This window comes from Oncorhynchus kisutch, linkage group LG21 (assembly GCF_002021735.2).
Source record: "Oncorhynchus kisutch isolate 150728-3 linkage group LG21, Okis_V2, whole genome shotgun sequence".
NCBI classification, from domain to species: domain Eukaryota; kingdom Metazoa; phylum Chordata; class Actinopteri; order Salmoniformes; family Salmonidae; genus Oncorhynchus; species Oncorhynchus kisutch.
The window spans coordinates 24,744,663-24,760,442 of record NC_034194.2 but is presented as its reverse complement, the minus strand read 5'-3'; the positions used below and the strand labels follow the sequence as shown (position 1 = coordinate 24,760,442).

The 15,780-nt window shown below is 43.5% G+C and overlaps 1 protein-coding gene and 1 long non-coding RNA gene across 4 annotated transcripts; both read left to right on the top strand.

Moving 5' to 3' along the window:
• The first annotated feature begins 3 nt into the window (after positions 1 to 3).
• On the top strand, positions 4 to 854 carry LOC116356176 (uncharacterized). The gene is made up of 2 exons (XR_004204643.1): positions 4 to 296; positions 754 to 854. It is a non-coding gene; the product is annotated as an uncharacterized LOC116356176 (long non-coding RNA).
• A 5,541-nt stretch (positions 855 to 6,395) lies between these two features.
• dcph1 (damage control phosphatase 1) lies at positions 6,396 to 15,374 on the top strand. 3 transcript variants are annotated; one of them, XM_020455039.2, is made up of 5 exons: positions 6,396 to 6,505; positions 7,126 to 7,231; positions 7,584 to 7,825; positions 8,175 to 8,340; positions 12,528 to 15,374. In XM_020455039.2, the coding sequence occupies exons 1-5, from the start codon at positions 6,444 to 6,446 to the stop codon at positions 13,308 to 13,310; spliced, it is 1,359 nt and encodes a 452-aa protein (XP_020310628.1). In that variant the 5' UTR covers positions 6,396 to 6,443; the 3' UTR covers positions 13,311 to 15,374. The 3 variants fall into 3 exon arrangements, with proteins under 3 accessions (XP_020310628.1, XP_031656070.1, XP_031656069.1); XM_031800209.1 differs by having other exon boundaries at positions 6,434 to 6,659; XM_031800210.1 differs by having other exon boundaries at positions 6,432 to 6,659; positions 7,126 to 7,825.
• The last annotated feature ends 406 nt before the right edge of the window (positions 15,375 to 15,780 follow it).

Genomic DNA, 15,780 nt, shown 5'->3' with positions numbered 1-15,780 from the left:
ATTCTCTTTGGGAAGGGAACCGTAACCGCCGTGTGTCACTGTGAATATAGAATTGTATCCACCTCGTTACAGCTAAACGAAAAGGACTATAGAGTGCGAGCACTGTATGATAATTTATTCAATCTCCGGTTGGGGCACGTTAAACAAACCGATGTAGGGGAAAATAGCCGTAGGTCGCCCACCCCACCCCCACACAAACAGATAACGTTTAACGTAGTCTACAATCGTGACTGCATTTGCATTTTCGGTTGGTAGCAAACAAGAGCTTCCTGTAAACAAACGAATTTACCGCCGCGGTGAGTCTCTGGCAACTGTCGCGAGGCAGACGTTGGTACCCAGATTGTTGGCTGCTTTTGGTTCAATTTGTAAATTAGAATTCTGGGGTTCTCAAAGTGCGGGAGGGCAATGAACTAGTTAACTTTTTAATTTAATTTCAGTATATTTTGTTAGGCCTAATCTAGTCCCCCATGAATTCGTTTAATTCGGTTATGTTGGTTACAAATGTCAAAATGTGTTTCAGATTATAGGATAAATTGCATTCCACGTTTCATGGTGCAGAACATGTATGATTTGCAAGAAATTACTTTGGGGCATTTATGTATGATTATGTGTGTGTTTTTCTCTATTTGTCAGTGGTAAATACTTCAGAAAATCCTCCTGGCTATTTCAATCCTAAAAGGACCACTACAGTTGTCATCTGAGGTGTTTGCTGTGCTACAGTTGATTAACAGGGTAATTTTATATTTTCAAAAGGAGCAGTCAAATACAATTCAAGAGGATCTTGATCCAGGACATGAACCACCAGCAGCCACTTGGAACCTGATAAAACATTAAAGAAACACCACTGTACAACACTCCTTATGGCTGCTTATTACATGGTTATATGCTGCTTATGACTGTGTAGGAGGCTTTGTTACAGGATTCATTATAAGTGTTACTGCTACCCATATTCTTCATGGTCAGAATTCTGGCCATATCCACGGACTTCTGTGGCATTTTCAACAGGATGTGAGCTAGCATGACCAGGGAGAGAGAAAACACACACACATCGCCTGCCAGGAAACTCAGGAAGTGTGGGGGGGAACTACACACACACAAATACACACACACACAGATGAACTAGTAGGCATACAGACACACAAATACACACAGGCGTACACACCCATAGTCATAGAGGGCACACACTTAGACACCCACACACCAACTTTGTCATTGGATACACAGGAGTCTCTGGGGCACAGTGACCTGTGAAACTCATTGGAATGGATAGATGTTGCCTAATGCAAACACAGAAGCAGAACTATCCTCAGGGCTGAGTTTCAGGTTTTAAAGCAGACATATGAAACACTGTAGAACTCCGATCTTATTAATAGACCGGACAGAGAGTTTAAGAGCAAATTGGTTGAAGGAGAATCTCCTTTAGACACACAGAGATGGAGTAAAAAAAGAAAAGGGAGAGGATATAAAAGAAGGAAACAAAACCAATAATATGAGCTTTTAGAACTGGTGCTGCCTGGCCCTGCTAGATGCTACTACTGTGGGAGATGTTAATATGACTGTCCCTCTCATTACCATTAATATATAGGGGCTCTATAGCGAGATAAAAGAGGTTTAACCATAAGCGAAACTCAAGCTGATGCTAGAAAAAGGGTGACTAACGCATGTTTAAAGTGTTTGGGGGTTGATTGAAAGAGGCAGACTAGATAAATGCTATGTTCAGAGCTCCACTCTGATTCACACTTGAAATCAATAATTTTTTATCAATATAATTTCCCCACAGACCATAGGAGAGCTGCCATCTGGGCAAAGTGCATGCACAGTGTACACATGTCCAGTGAACAGGCTATTCAAATGAGACGCTGGAATTTCACATAACTGCCCACAACACTGATTTGCACTAAATATATTTTTCCATACAGGGTAAATAAAACACAATCTTCATTAAACATATCACTTCAATTTCTGTTTTAAAGCATATGAGAGAATACATCAATAGGCTACAAAATGTGATTACAATAATCAGTCACTCGGACAAGCAAATCTGAAGAGCTCCTAGCGCACACAACCTCCTCGTGTTACCATGATCACTACAACATCCACATGAGAGAAAACTATGCGTTCGTGGAATCTATTCTTTATTAGAAATGCAATTTAGTGGAGGTATGGTATGGGTAAGCAGAACCACCTTTTCAAACACAGCATTGATGTTAACCCCTCTGGCCGTGGTCTATTTTGAATCCAGAGTGTTTCTGAGTCACTCCACGTGTCCCCCTCACTCTCCGGTTTAGGAAAACAGATCTGGAAGTGGGGAGCGCTACAACACCGGAGATTGACAGTTTGATACACCCACTCCATGGAACTACATGTGGGACTCCACATCCTGCCAATGGGATGCCTGCTCCCATGTTCCCATGGTGATTGGTGACCTATTATACTGCCACCACCGAGTGGCGCAGCGGTCTAAGACACTGCATCTCAGTGCTAGAGGCATCACCACAGACTGGTTTGATTCCAGGCTGTATCACAACCAGACGGGATTGGGAATCCCATAGGGTGGCGCACAATTGACTGTTTTGTATCTGACCCATACTTTATGTTTTCTATCTGATTTGGATCAATACTTCTCTGTAGGGAGATAAGTGGATGTGCAGGAGTAGATTCAATGAAACACTATGGTCTAGCTCTAGCCTTTTGGGGACCATAAGCGAGATTTGGTATTGCAGTTTTACAGATAATTTCCTGCAATTCTACACATTTTGCCATGTTAATTATATCTGAGTAAGATTGGCTAACAAAATCAATGGCGGCCCCCTGGAAGTCAGGGCCCCTGGACACATGCCCTGCGTGACAAGTTGGTATTCTGCCATGATTGTTACAAGTTTATTTGCTAAAATTGTCAGCTGACATGGCTAATTGAGTGGCTATTAGTGACTGACATAACAAGAGAAAAACTGCTGATGCACAACCACATTTCGAACTTGCACCTTGTGCATTCTACTATTCTAACTCTTAACAGTAAGTTAAGACCCCAACTGAGTTCCAAAAAAATAACAAAACGTTGGGCCCTTATGCTTGGAGTCAGCCCTGACTATGGTCACTGCACTGCATTGCATTCTCTACCAATGCAAAGTTAGCCTATGTGCTCTGTGAGGTGCAGTCTCTTGACTCTATGGGGTGCAGAACATATAACAACGTCATAGCCTATTCTTTTGCATAGATTCTGAGATGTTAGGTAGAGATCAGTGAGGATTGAAGGAGTAAGGGTGCTGATTCACACACAATTTTGCGGGTAAAATAAGTTTAGCACCAGCAGTTTTGTAAAAGCCTACAGCTACATTCTAGAATGACAATTTCAAGATAGGATAAACTGTCTTACACATATTCATGCTAAAACCAAAAGGAAGCCTATCCTATTTGCTCAGACACCTTAAAAGCAGGCTTCAGAGGGCGGTCCCTAGTCACAGGACTCTTATCCAAATTCCTCCCCCTTCCCCCTCACTCACTCACGCACACATTCTGTCTCTCCCCTCCCAAACCCTCTGAGGGCCTTTGGGGATCTGCGGTTTCGCGATAGAGTGGCTTAATGTCTCCATGGCAACCATTGCCCTGAACTACAGAAGATGCCCCAAAGGATGCCGTCACAATTGAGTACCCCCCGGGGCGAAACGAAGTTCCGCACACAGCAGTGAGATAAGATGTCTCTATTGCAGAAAGCCCCCAGGTGGGCGCCGAACTCACTCACTGCTCTCTGATCTTAAAAACCGCACAGCACAGTGAGAACACCAAAGCAGTCCTGACCAGATCAAGGCAAGCAGTAACAAATTCTACTGCAACTGAGACCAGCCTCAACTTGACACTATAGCTCTACATTCATTATGTAGAAATAGTCACAATGTTTTGGCCTACAAGTGCATCCAGTAGACTACTGAAGTGGTTTAAAGGGGAACAGCTTGGGAGGAGTCTGAACCAGCAGCCCTGTGGATATAGGGCAAGCACACTAGAAGCACCAGTGCCATAAAAGGTCAAGACCTCTACGCAGAGACACAGCATGCTTACATTACATTCTGTAGTACACTACAGTTTTAGAATGGCAGCATAGCCAACAAAATGAAACCGATTAATTTTGCCAATACATTTTCTATATACTTTCACAGGTAATGTTTTTTGATCTTGTCTAAAGAATCGGTTCAGATGAGTAACATTCTGTCACCACTGGATGGTGGCATTGTGTAGTTTAATATAAACTACAATAGGAGATGTGGAGGGGTAGAATAGGCCTGCTTTAAAAATGCATAAAACCTTCCCAATGTTGTCCTAAAAGCAGTGGCATCAATTGATTGTATTGCATGCAGAGGAGAGGGCATTTAATCTGTTATTGTTGATATTCACCATATTTTCTTTACACATGTTAATTGCCTGCATATTAGTAGGATAACCCATGGGGTAAATGGGGAAAAGCACTGTATTTGAAGTTATATTCTACTGATCGTGGACTTCAGGAAACAGCAGAGGGAGCACGCCCCTATCCACATCGATGGGACCGCAGTGGAGAAGGTGAAAAGCTTCAAGTTCCTCAGCGTACACATCACGGACAATCTGAAATTGTCCACCCACACAGACAGTATGGTGAAGAAGGCGCAACAGCGCCTCTTCAACCTTAGGAGGCTGAAGAAATTCTGCTAAAACCATATTCTTTCACCACAGGAATGGCTGAACAAACCAGAGGCAAATAATTTCCTGGTTTTAGGACTAAAAACTGGCGAGCTATATGAATAACCAACTCCCAAAACAAAACCCTTGTTTGGGGAGTTGCTATGAATAAAGTTTTTCAATTTGAATGTTGTCATAGAAAGAACCACAAGGGTTGAATGGATGTCGAGATGTAGAACTTGAGGCCTTGTTCAGGAAAGTGGATTGTGTGTGGAGTTTGTTGCCGACAAGAAAAGTTATTTTATGACATGGGCTTTTGTGTACCACTTGGTAAGGTGGTTATGGTTATGTCGAAGTCAAAGAGAGTTGGATAAATCACAACAAAACTGAATCTGAGTTAGGATGAATTACATGCGGAGGCAGGTGTGGTGAAGATGGCCAAGGTCGAGCCTCATCCCAATGATGAAAAGATGATTCTGGCTTGGTGGGAATTCGATTTTTGGGAGAATGTATCCTTGTCTTCTGGTGGATCCATACATGGTAAAAGTAACTTGAAGTGGAGTCGTGGGGATTTATTGCGTTTTTTTCCATCCAGAGCCTAAGCACAAAACTATGACTTACATTGCTCACCGGAGAAAGGTGCCATTGAATGGAGTGATAACTGTGGTGTTAAGTATTGAGGAGTATCATCTGAAATGGAAGATTCCCAGTGTATGTGATGCCCTCCGTTTGGTGCAATGCAGACCCAGTAGAGAGCGTGGTGAAACAGAGAAGACAATGTCTGTTCTGCTGAGTTTTGTATGCAGTCTTCACCTGACAAATTCAAGTTAGGATGTGTCAGTTATCCTGTGAGAGCTTTTGTCCCAAACCCATTACAGTGTTTCAGGTGCCTAGGTTATGGTCAGGTAGCAGCAGTGTGTAGGGAAAAAAAGTTTTGTGTGTTAACTGTAGGGGTACCCATGGTTCTGGAGATCAGAAGTGTCCGGTTAGAGAAAGATAGGTTGCGGTTGCAAGGATCAGAGTAGTACAGAAGGTGTTGTATGCTGAGGCAGTGAAGAAACAAGTAGAGGAAGATGGGTACAGGGCGAGGATCCCTGTGAGTAGGCTGAGGCCAATGGAAAATTGATTGGAATAATATGTGCTTCAGTAAGGTTGGTTTCTTAGCCATTGTTATCAACTGTACCTCAAAAGTGTAAATCACAGAAAATCTATTTTGTGAGTGCAGCTGCAGAGAAGTACTTCGGATTACGAGATTTTACGGCAGAAGAGTTACAGGGGGTGCTGAACGGTAGTGTTCTGTCCTCCCAGGCTGTTGACGGCAATATGTAACTTTTTGGGCAACTGACCAAATTAACATAGAAATGTGAGTTAAAGATTTGTCATCTGTTTTGAAAGCAAGCGTAAGATGCGGTAGATATGTTCTATGTGCGCTATTTCTATGCCTCCTGTTTTTAAGTTTAGTTTTTGCTTCTTTTACTTTCGGTTGTGTACACCAGCTTCAAACAGCTGAACATACAATATTTTTGGTTATGGAAAATATATTTTACAGTGGTTTAGATGGTACAATGATTCTCTACACAATTACTACTTGTTTTCTCATATAAACTGAAATTAGGCAAACGGCGGAGCAAATTTTGCATATTGCTCCTTTAATAGTTGGCAGGGTAATTTTTATTTTACCAAGTATAATGTATTGTACAGAAGGTGGCGGCATGCACCACTAACGTTTGTTTGCGGACCGCCATAATAATATAGAAGAAGAATGTTGTCATATTCTCTTCCTGGTTGAAAAGATGGCGGCTAATCAAGCTTTGCGCCAATTAGTCCCTCCATCCCTGTCTGCTAAAGTTGAAGGGTATGTTGACAGCTATGTTTAGTACTCTTATGATCCGTGTTTTAACTATATCTAAGCTATACAATCAAAGAGACAGTTCAACAGAATTGTGTTGGGTCAGGAAGGGGGCAGCCTGATACGTAGGCTAGCAGAACTAGCTAACGTAAGCTAGCTGGTAAGCAATAGCACATTTTACAGTTAGCTAGCTAAATTAGCTACGGAATGTAGGCTAGTGTGATTAAGTGTATCTCTCTGTATTGGCACCTGATACTTGCTTGTCTCCTGTTCAATCAAATCAGATTAACTTTTGTTAGCTACATCATCCAACGTTATAGACGATGCGTTTGTTTCTCTAATGCTAATCAGACCAGATCAGTTCTGAATGAAGTGGTATCAATACATGTTAACGTTATATCTCTGGTGCTATTCCAGTTAAAAAAGGTCTAGCCATGCCCCTTCTTCTTAGTTGCCTAAGATGCTAAACTGTGAGGATTCATAACTTAGTTGTGGTCAACAACATGTCAAGAAATTGCATGAGCTGAGTCAGACATCCCCTTAGTGGTTAGAGTGAACTGCACCCATCCTTAATTGTAAATTCAAAATGTTGCTTCTAATTTGTCATGTGTTTCTTCCTCACACAGCTCATTTGCATATCTCACAGTGAGAGACAGGTTGCCGACCATCCTGACAAGAGTCATTGACACCATCCATCGCAACAAAAACAAGTTCTTTGAGGAGTTTGGAGAGGTAAGAATAACCACCATCACTTGTCCATCCTAAGCCACTGTGCTATAATCATCCAAATGTTGGAATTTTTTTATTTCCTGACACATCCTGATCTTGGATCAGCTTCTCCTCCCCCAAATCCTTACAATTAACACTTGGGTAAAAAACACAAAATTGACCTTGGATCAGAGTCTATGGTTCAACTTCATCCTACTCCTCTTCTATATCAAATTGTATTGGTCACATACACATATTAAGCAGATGTTATTGTATTGGTCACATACACATATTAAGCAGATGTTATTGTATTGGTCACATACACATATTAAGCAGATGTTATTGCGAGTGTAGCGAAATGCTTATGTTTCCATAGGAGGGAGTCCAGGCAGAGAAGAGGACCATTGGCTTTCTTTCTAAGCTGAGAAATGAGCTGCTGACAGACAAGCCTGTCCTGGTTCTGTGTGATGGCCTGGAGGACACAGACAGCTGGAACCAGTACCTCCAGAGACAGCAGAGGCTACTGGGGGAGCGGGACCCCGTCAGCTGGTTCAAGTCCCCCTGGCTCTACATAGAGTGCTACATGTATCGCAGGATACAGGAGGCCATCTGGCTCAAGTGCGAACCAGTGCTGCTAAATGTTAGCATTAGCTTAGACTTGAGAAGGGAATGCATAGATCAGGGTTTCCTGGTCCTCGGGACCGCACGTTTAGATTTTTGCCCTAGCACTACACAGCTGATTCAAATAACGAATCATTAAGTTTTGATAGTTTGAATCAGCTGTGTTGTGTTAGGGCAAAAACCAAAACGAGTTTGGGAGAATAATCCCATTTTAACCAATGTTATAACTGATTTATCAACTATTAATAAGCTACCTATAAACCGTTTATACATGATACACTAACTGGATAACTCATTAGGTTATGTGTCTTTTAACGTATCCTTTCTCTCTTTGTGTCTGTGCCAGTCCCCCCATCAGCGACTTTGATGTGTTTAATGAAAGCAAGACGCAGAGTTTCTTTGAGTCCCAGCAGGCTGTGATATCCCTGTGTACATATCTACAGGGATTCAACAGGAACATGGACGACCTCTCAGAGACACAGCTCATGGAGCAGTTCCACAAACTACTACAGGTGAATATTGCCAACAATCTTAAATCAAATTGTATTTGTCACATGCGCCGAATTCAACAGGTGTAGGTAGACCTTAGTGAAATGCTTACTTACAAGCCCTTAACCAACAATGCCGTTTAAAAATAAAAAGTGTTAAAGTATTTACTAAAATAAAAAGTAATAAATATAAGAAAAATAACAAATAATTAAGGAGCAACAATAAAATAACAGTAGCGATGCTATAAACGGGGTTCTGGTACAGAGTCAATGTGCGGGGGAACCGGTTAGTCGAGGTAATTGAGGTAATATGTAGGTAGAGGTAAAGTTACTATGCATGGATAATAAACAAAGCAACGTAAAAATGGGGGGTGGGTTCATGCAAATAGTCCGGATACCTGTTTGATTAGCTGTTCAGGAGTCTTATGGCTTGGGGGTAGATGCTGTTAAGAATTGGCGCTCCGGTACCACTTGCCGTCGGTAGCAGAGAGAACAGTCTATGACTAGGGTAGCAGGAGTCTTTGACAATTATTTGGGCCTTCCTCTCACACCGCTTGGTATAGAGGTCCTGGATGGCAGGAAGCTTGGCCCCAGTGATGTACTGGGCCTTACGCACTCCCCTCTGTAGTCCCTTGAGGTCGGAAGCTGAGAAGTTGCCATACCAGGTGGTGATGCAACCGGTCAGGATGATGGTGCAGCTGTAGAACGTTTTTCAGTAGTCCACAATCATCTCTTTTGTCTTGCTCACGTTAAGGGAGAGGTTGTTGTCCTGGCACCACGCGGCCAGGACTCTGACCTCCTCACTATAGGCTGTCTCATCGTTTTCTGTGATCAGGCCTACCACTGATGTGTCGTCGGCAAACTTAATGATGGTGTTGGAGTTAAGCTTGGCCATTCAGTTATGGGTGAACAGGGAGTACAGGAGGGGATTGAGCATGCACCCCTGAGGTGCCCCTGTGTTGAGGATCAGCGAGGCAGATGTGTTGTTACCTACCCTTACCACCTGGGGGCGGCCCATCAGGAAGTCCACAATCCAGTTGCAGTGGGAGGTGTTTAGTCCCAGGGTTCTTAGCTTGATGATGAGCTTTGAGGGTACTATGGTGTTGAACGCTGAGCTGCAGTCACTGAATAGCAAAAGGTGTTCCTTTTGAAAGGGCAGTGTGGAGTGCAATAGAGATTGCATCATCTGTGGATCTGTTGGGGCGGTATGCAAATTGGAGTTGGTCTAGGGTTTCTGGGATAATGGTGTTGATGTGAGCCATTACCAGCCTTTCAAAGCACTTCATGGCTACATATGTGAGTGCTATGGTTCGGTAGTCATTTAGGCGTTGATACCTTAATGTTCTTGGGCACAGTTCTATGGTGGTCTACTTGAAACATGTTGGTGTTACAGACTCGGTCAGGGACAGGTTGAAAACGTCAGTGAAGACACTCACCAGTTGGTCAGCGCATGCTCAGAGTACACGTTCTTGTAATCCGTCTGAATGTTGACCTATTTAAAGGTCTTACTCACATCGACTATGGAGAGCATGATCATACAGTCGTTCGGAACAGCTGATGCTCTCATGTATGCTACAGTGTTGCTTGCCTCAAAGCAAGCATGGAATGTATTTAGCTTGACTGGTAGGCTTGTGTCACTGGGCAGCTCGTGGCTGTGCTTCCCTTTTGTAGTCCGTAATAGTTTGCAGGCCCTGCCACATCCGATGAGCGTCGGAGCCGGTGTAGTACAATTCAATCTTAGTCCTGTATTGACGCTTTGCCTGTTTGATGGTTCATCGGAGGGCATAGCGGGATTTCTTATATGTCCGGGTTAGAGTCCTGCTCCTTGAAAGCGGCAACTCTAGCCTTTAGCTCAGTGGGGAGGTTGCCTGTAATCCATGACTGCTGTTGGAGTATGTATGTATGTACGGTCACTGTGGGGACGACGTCATCAATGCACTTATTGACGAAGCCAGTGACTGATGTGGTGTACTCCTTAATGCATTCGGAAGAATCCCGGAACATATTCCAGTCTGTGCTAGCAAAACAGTCCTGTAGCTTAACACTGCGTCATCTGACCACTTCCTTATTGAGCAAGTCACTGGTACTTCCTGCTTTAGTTTTTGCTTGTAAACAGGAATCAGGAGGATAGAGTTATGGTCAGATTTGCCAAATGGAGGGCGAGGGAGAGTTTTGTACGCATCTCGGTGTGTGGAGTAAAGGTCGTCTAGAGTTTTGTATGCATCTCGGTGTGTGGAGTAAAGGTCGTCTAGAGTTTTGTACGCATCTCGGTGTGTGGAGTAAAGGTCGTCTAGAGTTTTGTACGCATCTCGGTGTGTGGAGTAAAGGTCGTCTAGAGTTTTGTATGCATCTCGGTGTGGAGTAAAGGTCGTCTAGAGTTTTGTATGCATCTCGGTGTGGAGTAAAGGTCGTCTAGAGTTTTGTATGCATCTCGGTGTGGAGTAAAGGTCGTCTAGAGTTTTGTATGCATCTCGGTGTGGAGTAAAGGTCGTCTAGAGTTTTGTATGCATCTCGGTGTGTGGAGTAAAGGTCGTCTAGAGTTTTGTACGCATCTCGGTGTGTGGAGTAAAGGTCGTCTAGAGTTTTGTATGCATCTCGGTGTGGAGTAAAGGTCGTCTAGAGTTTTGTATGCATCTCGGTGTGGAGTAAAGGTCGTCTAGAGTTTTGTATGCATCTCGGTGTGGAGTAAAGGTCGTCTAGAGTTTTGTATGCATCTCGGTGTGGAGTAAAGGTCGTCTAGAGTTTTGTATGCATCTCGGTGTGGAGTAAAGGTCGTCTAGAGTTTTGTATGCATCTCGGTGTGGAGTAAAGGTCGTCTAGAGTTTTGTATGCATCTCGGTGTGGAGTAAAGATCGTCTAGAGTTTTGTATGCATCTCGGTGTGGAGTAAAGATCGTCTAGAGTTTTTTCCCCCCTCTGGTTGCACATTTAACAAGCTGATAGAAATGAGGTAAAACTGATTTAAGTTTCCCTGTATTAAAGTCCCCGGCCACTAGGTGCGCCGCCTCTGGATGAGCATTTTCTTGTTTGCTCATGGCCTTATACAGCTCATTGAGAGCCGTCTTAGTGCCAGCATCGGTTTGCAGTGGTAAATAGACAGCTATGAAAAATATAGATGTAATTATCTTGGTAAATAGTGTGGTCTACAGCTTATCATGAGATACTTTACCTCGGGACTTCCTTAATATTAGATTTCATGCATCAGCTGTTATTTTCAAATAGACACAGACCGCCACCCCTTGTCTTACCGGAGGCAGCTGTTCTATCTTGCCGATGGACAGAAAACCCAGCCAGCTGTATGTTATCCATGTTGTTGTTCAGCCACAACTCAGTGAAACGTAAGATATTACATTTGTCCTTTTGGTAGCATATGTCCTTTTGGTAGCATATGTCCTTTTAGTAGCATATGTCCTTTTGGTAGCATATGTCCTTTTGGTAGCATATGTCCTTTTGGTAGCATATGTCCTTTTGGTAGCATATGTCCTTTTGGTAGCATATGTCCTTTTGGTAGCATATGTCCTTTTGGTAGCATATGTCCTTTTGGTAGCATATGTCCTTTTGGTAGCATATGTCCTTTTGGTAGCATATGTCCTTTTGGTAGCATATGTCCTTTTGGTAGCATATGTCCTTTTGGTAGCATATGTCCTTTTGGTAGCATATGTCCTTTTGGTAGCATAGTCTTGGTCGGATTTTGTTATCCATTGATTGCACGTTGGCTGGTAGAGGGGGATCCTTACAAGGCACCCCGACCTACGTCCCCGATATCTCCGTCTCTTCTTCATGTGAATGACGGGGATGTGGGCCTTGTCGGGTGTCCGAAGTAAATCCTTTGCGTCCGACTCGTTAAAGAAAAAATCTTTGTCCAGTTCGAGGTGAGTAATCGCTGTCCTGATATCCAGAAGCTCTTTTCGGTCAGAGACGGTGGCAGAAACATTATGTATAAAATAAGTTCAAAATAACGCGAAACACGCACAATAGTACAATTGGTTAGGAGCCTGTAAAACGGCAGCCATCTCCTCCGGCGCCATCTCACAGGTGAAGCTGTGCAAACTTCAGGGGTTTATTATAAGAGACCAGCTAAATGTTGATTGTTGAAAATGAAAGTGAAGTCGCTTTACCAAAGATCATTTGATGTTATGTCTGTTTTGGCAATTAATCCCAAATGTTACGATCACAGTTTTTGTGGGTTAATGTCTCTGTTCCTGCTCTTAGGTGTCTCTGTGGGGTAACAGGTGTGACCTTTCCATCTCTGCTGGCATGGAGAACTCTCAGAAAGCCAGTCCCATTGACTCCCTGTCTGACCTGAAGTCTTTTATCCTGGTGGACGACTCCAACATGGTGTGGTCTGCTCTGACCTCTGCCCAGAGACCAGGGGAGGATGGCAAAACCACCCCAGGGAGGGTGGACATCGTCCTGGACAACGCTGGCTTCGAGCTGGTCACAGACCTGGTCCTCGCTAACTTCCTGGTGTCCGCTGGTCTGGCCAGGGAGGTCCGCTTCCATGGCAAGTCCATCCCCTGGTTTGTCTCCGACGTCACCTCGCACGACTTCCAGTGGACCATCCGCCAGACCCTGGCGGCCAATCACAAATGGATGTCCAAGAGCGGTGTCCAATGGCAGAGCTACGTACGGGAGGGCGTGTGGTCCTATCACGACCACCCGTTCTGGACAATGCCTCATGAGTACTGTGACATGGCGGGCGACGCGCCTGACCTCTATGCGACACTGCAGGGAGCCGACCTGATTCTGTTTAAAGGAGACCTGAACTACAGGAAGCTGACTGGGGACAGGGAGTGGGATCACATGGTGCCGTTTGATAGGGCACTGAGGGGATTCGGCCCAGCTCCCCTGTGCAGTCTGAGGACTCTGAAGGCTAACATCCAGGTGGGGCTCCAGCCGGGGCAGGGGGAGAACCTCAACACCCAGGACCCCAGCTGGATGACCAGCGGGAAGTACGCTGTGGTCCAGTTCTCCAGCCCTCACAGGGAACAGTAGACCTGTCTGGGACAGGAAATGACGTCAATATGTTCATAATAAGTGGTGTCATCATAATCAGAGGAAGTAAGAGCGTGAGCAGGGCCATATGCCAGGTTAGAGGTGTAGTTTGTTTTGTCGTAGAACTACCTAATGTATTTAAATGAGGAGAGTGGTTTAAAGGAGGATGATAGAGGATACTTTAAAAAGAGGAGGGTAGTTAAATAGGGAGTGGCTGCAGAACCGACTTCTCTGGGCTTCTGTGAATGTGTGGTAATCTCTACTTTACACACCGTCTCTGTTCTATTTGTTCAGCTGCCCAGAGAAGAAGCTACTCTGGCGGAAGGTGCTTGTTTAATAAAGTTAGATCAAACTCGAATCATTGTAAGATTACATAAAGATAATATTCTACAGAACCAAATAAAATAGCATAGTATAACATTACTGTATGACAAAAAACACCTAATTTCTTATATTTTAGGATGATTGTGCTCATCGTCACATTTTTCTCTCATGCGGTCTAAACTCAACAGTGCACGCCACTCAGCAAAGGTATGCTACAGTTTAATACCATCTGCAAAAGAATGTGCTCAAGGTACATAACTAATTCAAAACACTGTAGCCTACTTCAAAACAACACTGTAGCCTACTTCAAAACAACACTGTAGCCTACTTCAAAACAACACTGTAGCCTACACTCAATAATATTTAAATGCATATGCCCATGAAACTGATTGCAAATGGTTGACGTGCAGATTCTGCATGGATGTTTCGCCACCGGTAAAACTTGGAAGAATTATCATTCACGATCGACAGTGAGAAATGCGAAGGGAGGGTGACCAGAAGTTTGGGTGTGCGAGTTAAAGAAACACATGCACAGAACGTGAGTGGGATCTTCAGCTCTGGGGAAAGGGATCCAGTGGGATCTTCAGCTCTGGGGAAAGGGATCCAGTGGGATCTTCAGCTCTGGGGAAAGGGATCCAGTGGGATCTTCAGCTCTGGGGAAAGGGATCCAGTGGGATCTTCAGCTCTGGGGAAAGGGATCCAGTGGGATCTTCAGCTCTGGGGAAAGGGATCCAGTGGGATCTTCAGCTCTGGGGAAAGGGATCCAGTGGGATTGGGCTGTGACCTCCGGATCCCCAGCCTCTGCCATTTAAATAATGATCAACTGCTGGTTAGCAATCCATCCTGGCATAACTACAAAACAATAACGTTTACTTCTCCCATTTAACAAATGTGTTGACGGTTGTTTACCATCATTCAGTACTAGGGTCGGGCTCTACCTCGATTCCATTTCAAATCAGTTAATTTAGAAGCATTGAAATTCCATGTCATGAATTGAAACATGCTTATCTGATCTTAAGTGACTTTTTTCCAGCCATATTATGTAATTTATGTAATGTTTTTGTCTCCCCAACAGCGACTACACAAAATCTAGATTTGAGACGCATTTCATTCATAATCAGAGGCAATAAGATGCAAGGTGCAATTTGAACATTTACGTGTTGGCCTGTCGTGAATAGTTTAGAATAGTTATTTTAAGTTGAGACCTCATGTAACACCCAAAGCCAGAGGCTATTTGTTAGCCATTTATTTTGCATGAGCTTGGCAAGACATTACAGAGTAACTTGTGGTTGCTGGTATTTTCTGGGTCTTAATCAACGTCATCAGTTTGTCTTGTCAATTTATTGCATGCGTTTTTGTTTGCATACATCGGGGTTTGCACAGTGACCACAGTCCCGGAGTTTACATTTTCATAGTTAAATAACTGAAGTTGAACTACAAGGTAATGTTCCCACTCTGGGAAGCTATAGATAAATCATAGTCTTTGGGGCAGTGCAATCACACGTACAAGGTGTGTGTTGTTAAAAGAATAGCACTAACACCTGTCTAATGATGTATTTATGTTTGTTTGATAGTACAAAATGTTATTTACGACTCATTAGAATGTCTCTGTAACCAGTGCTGGTGCCGTTGTGATCCTAAATGACTGGATTGTTCTCTTTGCAGAAATCTGGAACAAAAATTGTTATATTATGATGGACTTGGTTTAAATAAAGAACTTCAATGACTGGTCTTATCTCATACTGTTGTATAAATGAATGACAGTAAGAAAAGAGCAACCGAGGCTTGACCTAGAAAGATGATTCCCTTTCACTCATTCTCCCCATACTCTTACTCTCTTCAATTTATCCTGGGAACATGTATAAAAAACAGAGTTATAATCAGACTGCTTGTTTAGCACTTGACATCACATGTCTGAATCTGGGCTGTTTACTGAGTGAAGAGACCTAGAGAGTGGAGCTTCTCTAGGCAGCAGGTCAAACAGGAGGCCATTTTCTCCCAGTTTGCAGAGATAGAGGTTAATGAACCATCACTTTAATAAGCAAAACGTTTACTTTCCCCCATAAAATCCAGCTGTCAATTTGTCAAGAAAGTTAGAAAAAATCAGAATCCCCAGTATGATCTCACTGAATTGTTTGTGGAAATG

Coding starts and splice junctions, on each gene's coding strand:
- dcph1 (XM_020455039.2), top strand. CDS start 6,444: ATGGCGGCTAATCAAGCTTTGCGCCAATTAGTCCCTCCATCCCTGTCT. Junction 7,232..7,583: donor TCTTTGAGGAGTTTGGAGAG/GTAAGAATAACC, acceptor ATGTTTCCATAG/GAGGGAGTCCAGGCAGAGAA. Junction 7,826..8,174: donor CAGGAGGCCATCTGGCTCAA/GTGCGAACCAGT, acceptor TGTCTGTGCCAG/TCCCCCCATCAGCGACTTTG.